At 43.0% G+C, this 16,161-nt stretch overlaps 1 protein-coding gene across 2 annotated transcripts in view; it reads right to left on the bottom strand.

Moving 5' to 3' along the window:
• Nucleotides 1-15,295, bottom strand: part of CRTC3 (CREB regulated transcription coactivator 3) — a 105,329-nt gene extending 90,034 nt beyond the window's left edge. Inside the window, exons 1-2 of one of the 2 annotated variants that reach the window (XM_081230127.1) lie at nucleotides 15,015-15,295; nucleotides 7,429-7,527 (exon numbers count right to left, since the gene is read on the bottom strand). In XM_081230127.1, the coding sequence (XP_081086253.1) occupies nucleotides 7,429-7,527; nucleotides 15,015-15,146 (231 nt within the window). In that variant the 5' untranslated portion in view covers nucleotides 15,147-15,295. The remainder of the gene's footprint in view (nucleotides 1-7,428; nucleotides 7,528-15,014) is intronic. The other variant, XM_081230126.1, reaches the window with a different exon arrangement.
• Nucleotides 15,296-16,161: the final 866 nt, after the last annotated feature.

Genomic DNA, 16,161 nt, shown 5'->3' with positions numbered 1-16,161 from the left:
TCTTCCAAGACTGAACCAGGAAGAAACAGAAAATATGAACAGACCAATCACAAGTAATGAAATTGAAATGTGATTAAAAATCTTCCAACAAACAAAAGCACAGGACCAGATGGCTTCACAGGTGAATTCTATCAAACATTTAGAGAAGAGCTAACACCCATCCTTCTCAAACTCTTCCCAAAAATTGCAGAGGAAGGAACACTCCCAAACTCATTCTATGAGGCCACCATCACACTGATACCAAAACCACACAAAGATACTACAAAAAAAGAAAATTACAGACCAATATCACTGATGAATATAGATGCAAAAATCCTCAACAAAATACTAGCAAACAGAATCCAGCAAAACATTAAAAGGATCATATACCATGACCAAGTGGGATTTATCCCAGGGATGCAAGGATTCTTCAATATATGCAAATCAATCAATGTGATACACCATATTAACAAATTGAAGAATAAAAACCATGATCATCTCAATAGATGCAGAAAAAGCTTTTGACAAAATTCAACACCCATTTATGACAAAAACTCTCCAGAAAGTGGGCATAGAGGGAAACTACCTCAACCTAATAAAGGCCATATACGACAAACCCACAGCAAACATCATTCTCAATGGTGAAAAATTGAAAGCATTTCCTCTAAGGTCAGGAATGAGACAAGGATGTCCACTCTCACCACTATTATTCAACATAGTTTTGGAAGTCCTAGCCACAGCAATCAGAGAAGAAAAAGAAATAAAAGGAATACAAATTGGAAAAGAAGAAGTCAAACTGTCACTGTTTGCAGATGACATGATACTATACATACAGAATCCTAAAAATGCCACCAGAAAACTACTAGAGCTAATCAATGAATTTGATAAAGTTGCAGGATACAAAATTAATGCACAGAAATCTCTTGCATTCCTATACACTAATGATGAAAAATCTGAAGAGAAATTATGGAAACACTCCCATTAACCACTGCAACAAAAACAATAAAATACCTAGGAATAAACCTACCTAGGGAAACAAAAGACCTGTATGCAGAAAACTATAAGACACTGATGAAAGAAATTAAAGATGATACCAACAGATGGAGAGATATACCATGTTCTTGGATTGGAAGAATCAGTATTGCGAAATAGACTATACTACCCAAAGCAATCTACAGATTCAATGCAATCCCTATCAAATTACCAATGGCATTTTTTACGGAACTAGAACAAATCATCTTAAAATTTGTATGGAGATACAAAAGACCCCGAATAGCCAAAGCAGTCTTGAGGGAAAAAAACGGAGCTGGAGGAATCAGACTCCCTGACTTCAGACTATACTACAAAGCTACAGTAATCAAGACAATATGGTACTGGCACAAAAACAGAAATATAGATCAATGGAACAAGACAGAAAGCCCAGAGAAAACCCACACACCTATGGTCAACTAATCTATGACAAAGGAGGCAAAGATATACAATGGAGGAAAGACAGTCTCTTCAATAAGTGGTGCTGCGAAAACTGGACAGCTACATGTAAAAGAATGAAATTAGAACACTCCCTAACACCATACACAAAAATAAACTCAAAATGGATTAGAGACCTAAATGTAAGACCAGACACTAGAAAACTCTTAGAGGAAAACATAGGCAGAACACTCTTTGACATAAATCACAGCAAAATCTTTTTTGATCCACCTCCTAGAGTAATGGAAATAAAAACAAAAATAAACAAATGGGACCTCATGAAACTTAAAAGCTTTTGCAAAGCAAAGGAAACCATAAACAAGACAAAAAGACAACCCTCAGAATGGGAGAAAATATTCACAAACTGATCAATGGACAATGGATTAATCTCCAAAATATATAAACAGCTCATGTAGCTCAATATTAGAGAAACAAACAACCCAATCCAAAAATGGGCAGAAGACCTAAACAGACATTTCTCCAAAGAAGATATACAGATTGCCAACAAACACATGAAAAGATGCTCAACATCACTAATTATTAGAGAAATGCAAATCAAAACTACAATGAGGTATCACCTCACACCAGTTAGAATGGGCATCATCAGAAAATCTACAAACAACAAATGCTGGAGAGGGTGTGGAGAAAAGGGAACCCTCTTGCACTGTTGGTGGGAATGTAAATTGATACAGCCACTATGGAGAACAGTATGGAGGTTCCTTAAAAAACTAAAAATAGAATTACCATATGATCCAGCAATCCCACTACTGGGCATATACCCAGAGAAAACCATAATTCAAAAAGACACATGCACCCCAATGTTCATTGCATCACTATTTACAATAGCCAGGTCATGGAAGCAACCTAAATGCCTGTCGACAGACGGATGAATAAAGAATATGTGGTACATATATACAATGTAATATTACTCAGCCATAAAAAGGAACGAAATTGAGTCATTTGTTGAGACGTGGATGGATCTAGAGACTGTCATATGGAGTAAGTCAGAAAGAGAAAAACAAATATCGTATTTTAACGCACGTATGTGGAACCTAGAAAAATGGTACAGATGAACCGGTTTGCAGGGCAGAAGTTGAGACACAGATGTAGAGAACAAACGTATGGACACCAAGGGGGGAAAACCGGAGTGGGGTGGGGATGGTGGTGTGCTGAATTGGGCGATTGGGATTGACATGTATACACTGATGTGTATAAAATTGATGACTAAGAAGAACCTGCAGTATAAAAAAACAAACACACAAAAAAAACAACTAATGCTAAACTTTCTTTGGGTTATTTGTATGGAAATATGTTAATATAAATGTTTCAGACATTACATGAAATTTCTAAAAATCTTATATATGTTCTGGTATAATGTTATAAGTCATAATTCTAGTTATTACTTTAAAACGTATATCTCAGAAGTAACTAAATTTCCTCATCAATTGCATTATTATGAACTTTCATCCAATCTTTAACCGTGGTCATTTTTAAGTCTTTGTCTTTTACAGACAGTTCTGGGTGTACTCCGAAGCTTTTGCAAAATTGTTCCTATAAAAGGGTTTCATCTTCAAGGAATTCATGGAAAAGACTCTGACAAGTACAGCTTTCTGGAAACTGACTATACTGCTGAACTGAATGAATAAGCATTTTCAGAACTCTAATGGAAAACTGATGAATTCATAAAAGTGCTAACAAAAGACCACAATGAAAAAGAAAATTAATTACATGGGACTGAGTGAACCGATGAGGATGATTAAAATATTTGTGACTTTCTGTTTGAATAAAAAATAATAATAATAATCCCACAAGGACTCAGAGGCAAAAAATATACAAATCAATTTTCATTGCAAAGTAAAGGCGCTGTTACAGTGGAGGATTACTAGACTGAATGTCAATATTATGACATAGTACAAGTGTGTTTCATGTTTGGTAATTGCAATCATTGTTGCTTTTGCTGTGGTCATCCATTTACAATGTTTGGTGTCAGTTTATTTATCTCTTGTAAAAATAAAATACAGTGTGTGTGTGTGAAAAAAATAAAATAAAAAGTCAAAAAAAATGGTTAAGATGATAAATTTTATGTTGTGTTTTTTTAACCACAATTTTAAAAAAAGAAATGAAATACCAAGGGCTGGAGAGAATGCAGAGTCACTGGAACATTGCTGGAATGTGAAATGGTATAGCCACTTTGTAAAACAGTTTGGCAGTCTCTTACAAAGTTAATCATACACTTACATTTGATCCAGCAGTTCCACTACTAGGTGTTTACACAAAAACTGAATGTGAATATCTTTACTCCCAATTGTCAAAAGGTGGAAACAATCCAAATGCTCATCAAGTGATGAATGGATAAACCAATTATAGTACCTCCATACAATGGAATACTACTCAGCAATAAAAAGAGTCAACTACTGATAACTGCAATGTAGTGGGTTGAATCACATTCCCCCAAAAAGATTTATTCAAGTCCTAACCCCAAGTACCCATGAATGTGACTTTATTTGGGAAGAGAATCTTTGCAGATGTAAACAAGTTAAGATGAGGTCATACTGGATTAGGGTGGGCCCTAAATCCAATGACTGGTGTCTTTATAAGAGAAGGAAGGGGGAGATTTGGACACAGACAAACAGGGAAGAAGGTCATATGGAAAGGAGGCAGAGAGTAGAATGATGGAGCTACAAGCCAAGGGACACCAAGGACTGGAGGCAACCAAGAGAAGCTAGGAAGAGACAAGGAAGGATTCTTCCCTAGAATCCCCAGAGAGCATGGCCCTATGGACACCTTGATTTCACAGTTCCAGCCTCAGAACTGTGAGAGGATAAATTTCTACTGTTCAAAATGTAAGCCACCTAGTTTGTAGTACTTTGTTATGGCAGCTCTAGGAAACTCATACATGCCACAACATGGATGAGTCTCAAATGCAATTGCTAAGTGAAAGAAGAACTATCCTTCTGATTCTGTTTATAGGACACATTGGAAAAGGCAAAACTACATATCAGTGGTTCCAGAGGCTGGAAGTAGGGGATGGGAATAGATTACAAAGGGATATTAAGGGAACTTCTGGGGGATGATGAAACTGTTCTGTATCTTGATTGTGGTGGTAATTATACAACATAACCTGTAAATCTACAAAAGGTCAATTGTATTGCATATAAATTACACTTCAAAAATGTTTGCTTAAAAAAAAATTTATGCTTCTGGGATTCCCTTTTTTTCTCAGTTTGACAAGAATCCTGGGAAGGAGCTCCTATTGGCCTAATCAGGGATAATGTGAGGATCAAAATAACAATAATAGTTATAGATTATAAACCATGGAAAAAAATAAGAAATCACAAAACCACAAATATAGAAATAAATAAATAAATGTATAAATTGAAAGTTTGATGAGAATCAGGATAAAGTATCTCCTCACAAAATACCTATTAATTACAAAGGAGAAGAGTAACTTCAGAGTGGAGAAGACTGACAGACACCACCTTAACTACGTGATAAAAGTGAATATCATGAAAACGGAAAATCACCCGCTTAATGGGATACAATAACAGAACCACTTTTGGCTATTCCTGCCAAAGATGCATAATCTGCATCCAATCATGAAGAAACATCAGACAAACCCCAACAGAGGGATATTCTAAAAAAGAACTGGCCTGTGATCTTCAGAAGTGGCAAGGTCACAAAAGTCAAAAATAATTTCTTTAATGTCAAAAATAAAAGACTGAAAAATTGTTCTAGACTGAAGGAGACTAAAGACAATGTATGTGCTCTGAACTGGATCCTTTTGCTGTAGAGGACAGTAATGGGACATCTGGTGAAACCTGAATGGGGTCTCAGGATCAAATGGTAATAATGCATCGCTGTTAATTTCCTGATTTTGATGGCTCTATTCAGGTTATGTAGAACAGCCTTGCTTGTAGGAAATACACAGTGAAGTATTTTGGGTTGACAGGGCATTAGGTCAGCAACTTATTCTCAAGGGTAAAAATACAGTTATTTTTACTGTACATCCAACTTTTCTGTAAGTTTGTGATTGTTTCAAAGTTTAAAAATTACTCAGAGAAAGAATCCTGGGAAGCCCTGGGGTTGTCACTTCATCCCATCCCCCAGTACACAAGGAAAAGGACACTATAGTACATTCTATATTCCTCTAAAGTTGACAGGAAAGTACCACAAAATCGGGATTTCAAACACAGCATATCTTGACAAAGTTCTATTTTCTGAAGCATGAAATCCAGCATAAAGCAGAGATCTACTTTATTTGCATACTGAATGACCCAATGGCCAACATGTAAGATAGTATGATCTATAGAGGTAGATTTCTAATATAGGCAGTATTATAGTGAGATTCCAAAGTCATTAAAGACAAGATTCCAGTGTACTAAGGTACAAATATGTTCATATAGTACTTTTTCTAATCACATTACATTTAAGAGTTCCTATTAGCACTCCCAAATGGAAATATCCATTTAAATAATATTTCTGCTTTACAGGACATCATCAAACAAGTGAACCAGATTTCACAACAAAGAAATTTAACATCGAATCTTAAATTGTATAATTAGAATGTCAGCCTCCTAATTATTCAAAGACTAGGATATCTAAATCTAATTCAGATCTTAAAAACAGTATAATATACCACTGTCTAAATCACCAATTCCACATTGTTTTGAACAAGGCTCTTCACTAATATGAATGATTAAAGCACCCTATGACACTGCACTAATCTAAATGCAATATAGGGACTTCCCTGGTGGCGCAATGGTTAAGAATCCACCTGCCAATGTAGGGGACAGGGGTTCAATCCCTGGTCTGGGAAGATCCCACATGCCGCGGAGCAACTAAGCCTGTGAGCCACAACTACTGAGCCTGCGCTCTAGAGCCTGCAAGCCACAACTACTGAGCCCATGCACCACAACTACTGAGCCCACATACTGCAACCACTGAAGCCCATGCATCTAGAGCCTGTGCTCCACAACAAGAGAAGCTGCTGCAATGAGAAGACCACGCACCTCGACGAAGAGTAGCCCCTGCTCACCGCAACTAGAGAAAGCCCACGCGCAGCAATGAAGACCCAACACAGCCAAAAAAAAAGTTAAAAAAATTAAAAAATAAGTGCAGTATAGACCACTTATCTATGCTGTAGATTTGTCCTGTCCAGCATGGTAGAAACTAGCCACATGAAGGTAGTGAAACATGGCTGGTACAAATTAAGATGTGCTTTAAGTGCAAAATACACACCAGATTTTAAAGACTTAATTTAAAAAAAAGAAAAAAAAGAATGTGAAATATCTCATTAATGTTTTTTAATATTGATTCTATGTTTAAACAATAATATTTTGGATAGATTGGGTCAAATAATTATTTAAATCATTTAAATAATATTAAAATTAATTATACTGGTTTCTTTTTCTTTAATGTGGCTACTAGAAATGTTTAAATGACATATGTGGCTCACATTATATTTCCAATGGACAGTGCTGCCTTAGACCATTTGTGAAATAACACTATCTTATGCTGCAGTAACTAGGAAAAAAATAACAATGGACTTCCCAGAAGAACACTGAACTGTATCTAAGCCCAGTTTATCTTCAAGATCTCATCTTTTTTTTTTTTAATTTATTTTTGGCTGCGTTGGGTCTTCATTGCTACACGCAGGCTTTTCTCTAGTTGTGGCGAGTGGGGGCTCCTCTTCGCTGCAGTGCGTGGGCCCCTCATGGCGCTGGCCTCTCTTGCCGCAGAGCACGGGCTCTAAGCGCGTGGGCTTCAGTAGTTGTGGCTCGCAGGCTCCACAGCACAGGCTCAGCTTCTCCGTGGCATGCGGGATCCTCCCAGACCAGGGCTTGAACCTGTGTCCCCTGCACTGGCAGGCGGACTCCCGACCACTGCGCCACCAGGGAAGCCAAGATCTAATCTTTTCAAGGAAAATTTTTGCTTCTCTTTTTACACTCCACTCAGCTCAAAGAAAGTAAGTATCTCAGGTACCTGAAACTCGGAGGCACTGCTCCGCAGCTGGCTCACATTGGGTAAGGATCCTCCATGGTACTGTGTCAGGCGCAGTTGCTGAAGCTTCTGAAATTGAACCTGGGAACACAGACATTTCAAAGCTGTTGAGAGATGACGGCAAAGATCTGAAAGAAGCATCAAAGTATGGTGTTGTGTAGCAAAATGGTTCAAGAGTGAAAGTCTTGGCTTCAATTTCTTCTCTACTTAAAACCTTCAGGTTTCCAGTGCTTTCTGGGTTTTGATTAGTCTGTTTTTGGAAAGAATGTACCCCTGTGCTAAATGTCCCAGCCATGACAGTGAGGTACTCTTGCACGGTCTTTGAGTGTATGTGTGTGGAGGCACAGCAACAAAAGAATTTCTTAAAAAAAACTAAGCCACTGTCCATGACTCTAACACATTGACTATCTTCCCTTCTCCATGCTCTTTTCCAGTCTCCTTTTACATTTATGTGTAATAACTGCACAGGGGTGATCACAACATAGGTACAATCTTGCATGCTTACATCATAACTCTTTTCTATGATATTACATAAGCATTTTTAATGGCTATATAACATTTCTTCTTCTGAATTATTTCCTTAGAACGCATTGCAAAGAGTGATTACTAAGTCTCTGGGTTTGGGCCTTTTGATGGCTCTCCATACACACTGCCAAAATGTTTTCCCAGAGGGTATACCAATGTATACACGAGAAAACGGTTTGACCAAAAACTCACTAACACTGGATATTATCATTAATTGGGGGAAAGACGGAGGTCAACTGAACAGGTATAAAATGGTATCCCACTGTTTTAATATGCTTTTCTTCTGTAAGTTCTTCCTTGCTTCATTTTTCAAAAGGCAGTAAACTGGTTACAGTTCTTGTAAACCCCAGAGTGGTCCAATTTGGTCTTTAAGAATTCTGCTTCTAAAATAATAAATTACCTCTGTGGTTATGTAACCCTTGGCACTTGTAATTCATGTAGGGAAGAAAGGGTAGATAGGAACTCCGAGGCAGACTTTTACCCTTTCATTACTCTCTGTCTTTGTCTAATAATAATAAAAACTACCAGACATGAGCCTCTAAGATGAGCCAGATGCTGTCCTCAGACACTCTGCCCACTTTATCCCTAACCCTCTCAGCAATCACCAAGGGAGACCACATGATCCTGCTTTTACGAACGTGGAGACCCAGACTCAGGGAAGTTCAGACACCTGCCCAAGGTCACACAGCTAGAGGAGGCTGAGCTATGGCTAACTCAAAACTCACATTCTTATTTCTGCCATGTACCTTTCCTTTGTTCCATTTCTCCCTCAATGATCATACTATTCACAAGCTCAGAGAAAAGTTTGGTTGACCAAAAGCATCGCTGCACCTATGAAGCACTCTGATTTTTTGTCTTTACATTTATTGTGAAATTTTTCAAATACGTACAAAATAGAGACGAGTACAATGAAACCCCATCTCTTCATCTTCCAGCTCCAACAATGATCAACTTACATCCAATCTTGATTCACCTTTACCTCCTCCATCACCCACTGCACTCCACTGAAAGAAATCCAGGCATCCTAGCATTCCATATTTCAATATGCATCTCCAAAGATAAGGACTTGTATCTGTTTGGAAGTTTTAAAGGCATGTAAAACCCTCTGGCAGCCTTAATTTCCTTATACCCACTGTACTTGATTTCTCAAACATACTGCACAGTAAAACTCTATTAATCAAAACCCAGATCTGAGAGCCAAATATGAGAAGGAAGCCATGATGAGCTTTTCCCATCTATCAGCTAAGTTATAAAGTCTCAGCTTTTGATGTTGACATTCTCAACCAGAAGCATCTGACTCTATCCTTGAAAGTCTCTAGACAAAATTCTCAGCCCCCTTGATCTAAAGCCTTTGATTCCTTCTTGCATCAATCCATCCACTTAGTCACTTACATAAAAACGTTTAACTGTGTGCCAGGTACTGTGCCAGGCGCTAGCTTACTAAGATGAATACGTGCCAAAGTTCCTACCTGCAGGGAGTTCTCACAAAGGCTTCAACTCTTACCCAAAAGCCTTGACACTTCAACCAAGCTAAGTTCTAAATCTAGCTAAAGATTTGCCTTCAACTGAGCTTGAGGCCCTCTCATGGTCGTCCATATCTGCTGTCCCTACCAAACTGCCCATTTCTAGAGTCTTCAGAGACAGTTGTGCTACAGTAAAAAGAGCACTGGATTTGGAACGGGAAGACCTGACTTTGTAAACCGGAGCTCCCACGTGGTTGCACAGATTATTCTGCTGCCTACTTCACAAAGACGATGGAAGGATTAAAACAGAGAACAGACATGACAGTGGTATGTAAAGTGTACAGGTCAGGACAACTGCTCAAAATATTATCATTATTGTTGATATCCTCAACTACCTCCTAAACCTTTGAGTAATTCTGACATTTTTCTCTTTTGAAATTTAGAGCCATTGAGCTAGAAAGAAACTTAGAGACTGTCTTCAATACCGTCATGCTTACTGATGAGGAAAATGAGGACCAAAGGATGATTAGCCTGAGGCAGAGGTCATGGACTGGCAGGCAACAGGACATGGTTAGCCTAGAGAGTTCTGTTTGACCCACATGCTACTGACCCACTCAATGTTTTAAATTTTTAAATTGCAAGAAGCCACAAAAATCTGGATTTCCATCTTGTCTTGATTGAAAGATCTAATGACACTGAACCCATATTCTTCATGGCAACAGTGCATGGAGCTAAGAAATGCCTGCCCCCTTAGACAGGGCTTGGGTTCTCCAGTTTGCCCGTGTCCTCACTGTACCCTGTTACTCCTCCACTATGGCCCAAGATCAGCTACCATTTACCATCTCATTCCTCGCCCCTCCACTCATTTTCCTGACCTGCCTCACCCAGTACCTTGAGTTAGCAACTTTTAGCCTATAGTCACACACTTTTAGTGGAATTTCCTCCAATGTCTATATGAAATGAGATCTAAGTCTCACTAATTCCTTTTGAAAAAGTCTTGTAGTAGTCAACACAATCCCAGCAGGCCTTTTCACAGAAATTGATAATTCTAAAATCTGTAGATGTGCGAATGACCTAGAGCAGCCAAAGCAATTTTTAAGAACAGTAAAGGTGGGAGACTTAAGTTACCTCGTTTCAAGACTGACTATAAAGCTATCATAATCCAGGCAATGTGCTGTTGTTCAAAAGAGAGATGAACAGATCAATAGAACAGGAGACAGTCCAAAAATAGACCGACATATACATGGCCAGTTGATTTTTGACAAAAGTGTCAGAGCAATTCAATGGAGAAAGAAAACTTTTCAACAAATGCTGCTGTACAATTAGATATCCTAATGGGGGAGGAAAAGCAGTTGAGCATATAGACGTTCAGAGTGACAACGATAATTAACCCCCAGCTCTGCCTCTTACCAGCCATGCAACCTTACGTCTCAAGTCTGTTTGCTCTCGCGCAAAATGAGGATCGCTCCAAATACACAGTCCACAGGGTTACTGTGAGAACTACATGAGATAATGAATGTAAAGTGATCAGCACAGTGGCTGGCAAAGAGATAACGCTCCATATTCAGCCCAAATCTAATCTTTCTAGTCTCCTCTATTCTTCTCAGGCCTCACTATGCCATAACATATCTACTGTTTGTTTTAATATAAAAGTAATCGTTTTTCCCAAATATTCCAGCAAAATTTAACACTCCAGGTTGATGTGCTATTGGTCGTGTGGTTTCTCAACACTACCAGTTGTCCTTCAAAGCCAAACTTCTTGAACAAGTTCCCAACCCTGTCCCACTTCCTCCATTCAAGGCCTCAGTGCCTCACAACCTCCCTTCCACCCAGCACACCGTGGACGCGGTGGCTCTCACCAAGGTTACCAACGACCTCCACATGACTGGACCAAAGAACGAGTCCTTATCACATCAGACCAAGTCAGCAGCACGGGGCTCGGCTGGTCCACATGCCCTCCTCTTAACCATAATCCTCCTGGCTCTCCTCCTACCTCTCTGGTTGCTCTTCAGTCTTCTTTGCTGGCTCCTCCTACTCTACCTCCCCTTTAAATGGTGCAGCTCCTTGGGCTTCTCCTAGGCCCTTTCCATGTTTCACTCTATGTGTAGCAGGGGTTACAAACTCAAAAGCCTATGGGTGCCAAGTATGGAAGATAAGTAAGCGAAGCAGCCTAGAATCACTGTGAGGAAACCATAGGGAGTGACGGGGACTGTGGCAAACTGAAGGACACACCGTGCCCTGTCTAAGGGGGGCAGCGGCTATTCAACTCCAGGCAATCGCTGCCATGTGGAAATGTAGGGTAAGTGTTGTTAGATGATCTCTTTTTTCAAAAGAAGCCAGAGTCCAGATTTTAATGTAAAATCACAATATTCACTGTTGGCCCTAACTGAAAAAAAAAAAAAATCAGAGGGCCAAATTAGAATTTAGGCCACCAATTTTTAAGACCTTTTCTAGAATTTCTTCCTAGGCAGCAGAATCTACTCCTGCTGCTACACACCAAAGATTCCCACTAGCCTAGACTTCTCTCCTGAGCTCCAGGACCATATATACAACTATCTGCTGGCTCATCTCTACTTAAATGCCTCACAGGCACCTCAAACTCAGCACCTCCTGACACTGAGTCAGCTCCCGCCTTGCTCCTGCCAGCACTCCCTCTCTTAGCAGAGGATACCCTGAAATGGCTCAAGTCCGAAAGCTGGGGATCATCCTTGAGTACTCCCTCTCCCTCAACTCCCTCATCCATTCACCAAGTCTGGTCCTGTCTACTTCCTATCAATCTGTTCACCTCTCTGCCTCCCTGTTGCTACCACCCTTGCCAATGCCACCATCATATCTCCTAGACTCCAAAGGATTTCCCCGCTACCTCCTCCTCCTATCTATCCTACATTCTGGAGCTAGAGGCATTCTTTCAAAATGCAAATCTCCCCTGGTTCAACCCCTTCAATGACTTTCCATTGTCCTTAGGATCAAGTCCCAAATCACCATGAATGCCTCATCTCAAATTACTCTCCTCATCCCCTTGCTGAACCTCTGTCCCCTGTGCCTAAAACACTCTCCCCTCCCTCAACACATGAGCATATACCCTCACATGCCTTCCCCACTCCTACTAACCCTTTACGCCACTAGAAGAGGTGAGGACTCCCTACCATACACTCCCAACTGTTCCCCTTTCGTACTATTCATCAAAATGTGTCCTGACTTGTCAAATGAATGTCCTCCCCATTAAACCCTAAAATCTATGACGAGACACTACTATATCCCCAGTGTCCATCCTAACCCCCAGCACACACTAGAGGCTCAAAAAGTATTTGCTAGACAAATTAATAAGATCTTTGAAGCAAGGTACCACGTCTTCACCTCCCCCCACCCCTACACCCCCCCACTGGGGACTCAAGTACCAACAAATTAATGAATGAACAAAGGAACAGCCTCTTTCCAGGCATAACTGCCTCCACTTTTTTCCCTCTCCTTATCATCCCAGGTATCACCATTGAACTGATCCTCCTAGCATTCTCTTAAAAATTTTCCATTGCTTCCAGGTAAGACTGAACCCCTAAAGCTAGAATGAAAATTTCTCCATAATCTAATCTACCCCACCAACTAAACAAACAGGATTTAACTCCAACTCTGAAGGACTGACTCTGATTATATGGAGAAAAAGTCAAAGCCCAACAGACTCAGAAAGGAAAGAGTACCTAGATTGATTAGCGATGTCTGTTCCATTTATAAGCATGCCCACCATGGGCTAGTAATGGAAAATCAGTATGTCTGCCATCTGGTTATCAATAATGAACTGGATAGATTCTTCTCCATCTGAGATCTTTGGACCCTTGGAAGTTCAGACATATGCTTGGGGATCTACGAGTTCTCTACAAGAAGTGTTTCAGTTTTATAATTTCATTATGAAAGTTACCCTTAAAATTTTAAATGAGCAAACATTACTAGGCAAATTCAGTGTTATCGTTTGCCTTTGTGTGTATGAACACAGTGGAGCCAAACAGTATTTATTATTTTACTTGCAATTGGTAGAGAGTAGAAAAGAACACAGGCAGAATTAACATGTAAATAATGCCCTGTACAAGGTGAAGGACAAAATGACATCATAATTTTATAGCAATTAGAATAGAGAAAAGTGGTGGCTGAATTGAGTTATCCTATGGGGCAGAGTTGATCAGGCTTGCTAAACTCAAGAGAATCTGAGCTACAGGGTTTAGCACTATCTATATATATTTCTTCTCATCATGATAGAAATGCAAGTACAAGAGATATTTCACTTTCTCCTTAACCTGGCTAAAAGAAAACACCATCAAAAGTATGATAAATGGCAAGTGACACCTAGCCTCAGGAGTGGGGGATCATGACAGTTTGTGGGGTGAACTGTGGCCAACCAGAGAATACATGCTCCATTTGAGGGGGCAGCCATCACCCAGCTCCAGCCAGCTGGCTGTCACATGGGAAATCAGGATGAGTGTTATCGGGTCTCCCAATTATAAATGTATATAAATATATATATTTAAAATAGAGAGAAAGAATGAAATTTTGATTGTACATTAAAATCTCCAACTTTGATTTCTATGAAAAATCTCCCAATTCTGGCGACAGATTCCAGAAGTTTTCCCAAGCACCAATGGCCAAAAAATATCGCGTCTGCAGCTCAGCGAGCCAGGGACCACCAGTTTGCGACTCGGCTCTCAATTCTCCTTCAGGCTGCCCCCAACCCCGCCCCCGCTTCTGTACATCCTCCCCCATCCTCCTGATGGTCCTTCGAGGTCAGCATTCAGGATCCTCAAGGCCTGCCTGCCCCGCTCACGCTGACCCTCCTTCTCTGCAGTTCTGCGCGGACACTCCTGTTGGCTCTCCATCCTCCACTGCCTCCCTCGACAGTTACCTAACCTCGCCGGGTGTTTGTCCAGGCTGGCGCCTTATTCCTCCTGGACCCTCCTCCGTCACCAGCAACGCTGTACACCTTCCCAGTTCTCATGAACCATCGGGGCTGAAGTCAGTAAACCGGACCGATACAGCACCTCCATGGAGGAACAGTAGCGAAGTCCCACACTCGACATGGAATCACATCTCGATACCCAGACAGACCCCAAACCAGCCCGGGGCCAGCCCTGGATCCACTGGTGAGCGGAGCTCTCCCGAAGGAGCGGGTGGGTGCCTCGGGCCCTCCACGCCGAGCAGTCCGGGAGGACTCGCGGGCGGTGGATGTTCGGAGCAGTGAGAAGCCGCACCGCCCGCCTCCAAGCTGTTTGTGATTTCCTCCCCGGGCTCCCGGTCACCCTCCCCCTTAGGCCGCCCTCACTCGGCGGCCCGCCTTCCCGGGCTCGGCCCCTTCCCATCTCCCCGTACACACTGCCCCGCGACCCTCCCACCTCCGCGGCGACAGCAAACCACCAGCGGGTGTCGGAAGGCGGGCAAGCGCCGAGGCCGCGGCCGCGCCGGCCCCGCTCCCGGGTTCCACTCCGCGGGCGCGACCCCGCCCGGCCCCGCCATCGCCTCGGCCCCGCGACCTCTCACCCGCCGCGCGGGGCCCGCCCGCGGCCGTGGCCGCCCGCCCGCGCCGGCCCGGGCCCTCACCCGCGACAGGGTGAGGTCGGTCATGAGCTGCTCGAAGGCCCGCGTCTCCTCGGCCTGCCGCTGCGTGTGCAGCGCGATCTTCTCACTGAACTTCCGCGGGTTGGCGCTGCCCGAGCCCGGCGAGGCGGCCATGGCGCGGGCCCGGCGCCGGCAGGAGGAGGAGACGGCGGGCGCGGGCCCTGCGCCTCGGCCCACCCGTCCGTCCGCAGGCCGCCCCGGCCGCCGCCCGAAGCCCGTCCTCCGGCGCGACCCGGCAGAGGAGCCGCCGCGGCCCCACCGCCAGCGAGCGGCCGGGAGCGCGCCGAGGTCCGCCCCCGCGCGCCCGGCCCCGCCCTCGGCGCGGCCCGCCCGCCTCCCGGCCCCGACCCGGCTCCGCGCCAGCCACCGGAGGGCTTTCCCCGGCGTCCTGAGTCGGGCTCGCGACTCGCCACGCAGACACCGAGGAAACCCCGTCAGCAGAGGAAAACGCATCCGACGTGAGGGAGCAGCTAGGGTACCTTCTTTCCAAAACGCTCCCTCGTAGGGACGTCCTGGCCTTTGGATTTACGTTACAATTTTAGAACAGTTCTAACATCCTTCTCGCCCGGCTTCCCTCCAGTTATGCTGATTTCCTTCAGGGGGTGAAAACGGGGCGACCTACGCTTGAGCAATCCTCTCCCTCAGTTCCCACACTCTGGGGCCTAACGTCTGCCCTCCGTCCTCCGCCTCCCAGCCCGCTTCCTCCCTCGATTTGTGTCGCTGACAGTCCGCTCAGGCCCACCCAAGAAAAAAGTTACTAAATCTGGATCTCAGTTTCTAAAACCATCTCCCGAGTTGCCCGGAGTTGAGCCGGAGGCACCCTCCTCGCTCCGCCCCGGCCCTTTTTCCAGGCTCTTTCTGAGCATCCGTGGCCTCTGCAGACTCCAGCTCCAGTCAGACGTCAACTACCCGTTTATAACTAGGTTCTCAGCCTCACCGGTTTTCTACCTCTCCTGCAGCCCAGGAGCTCCTCTCCGTATGGATGTGGCTGTGTGTAAAGATGTCCTGGACGGCTCTGAGAGTGTGTCTGCGTTTTGTAAATTAGGAACTATTAGGGACACGCAGAAGAGTGCAGAAAATGATGTGAGCGACACCTACGCCCTCCACTATCAAGATTAAATGTATCAAA

This window comes from Mesoplodon bidens (assembly GCF_964165515.1).
Source record: "Mesoplodon bidens genome assembly, chromosome: 3".
Lineage (NCBI taxonomy): Eukaryota > Metazoa > Chordata > Mammalia > Artiodactyla > Ziphiidae > Mesoplodon > Mesoplodon bidens.
This window is presented reverse-complemented; position numbering and strand designations above follow the sequence as displayed.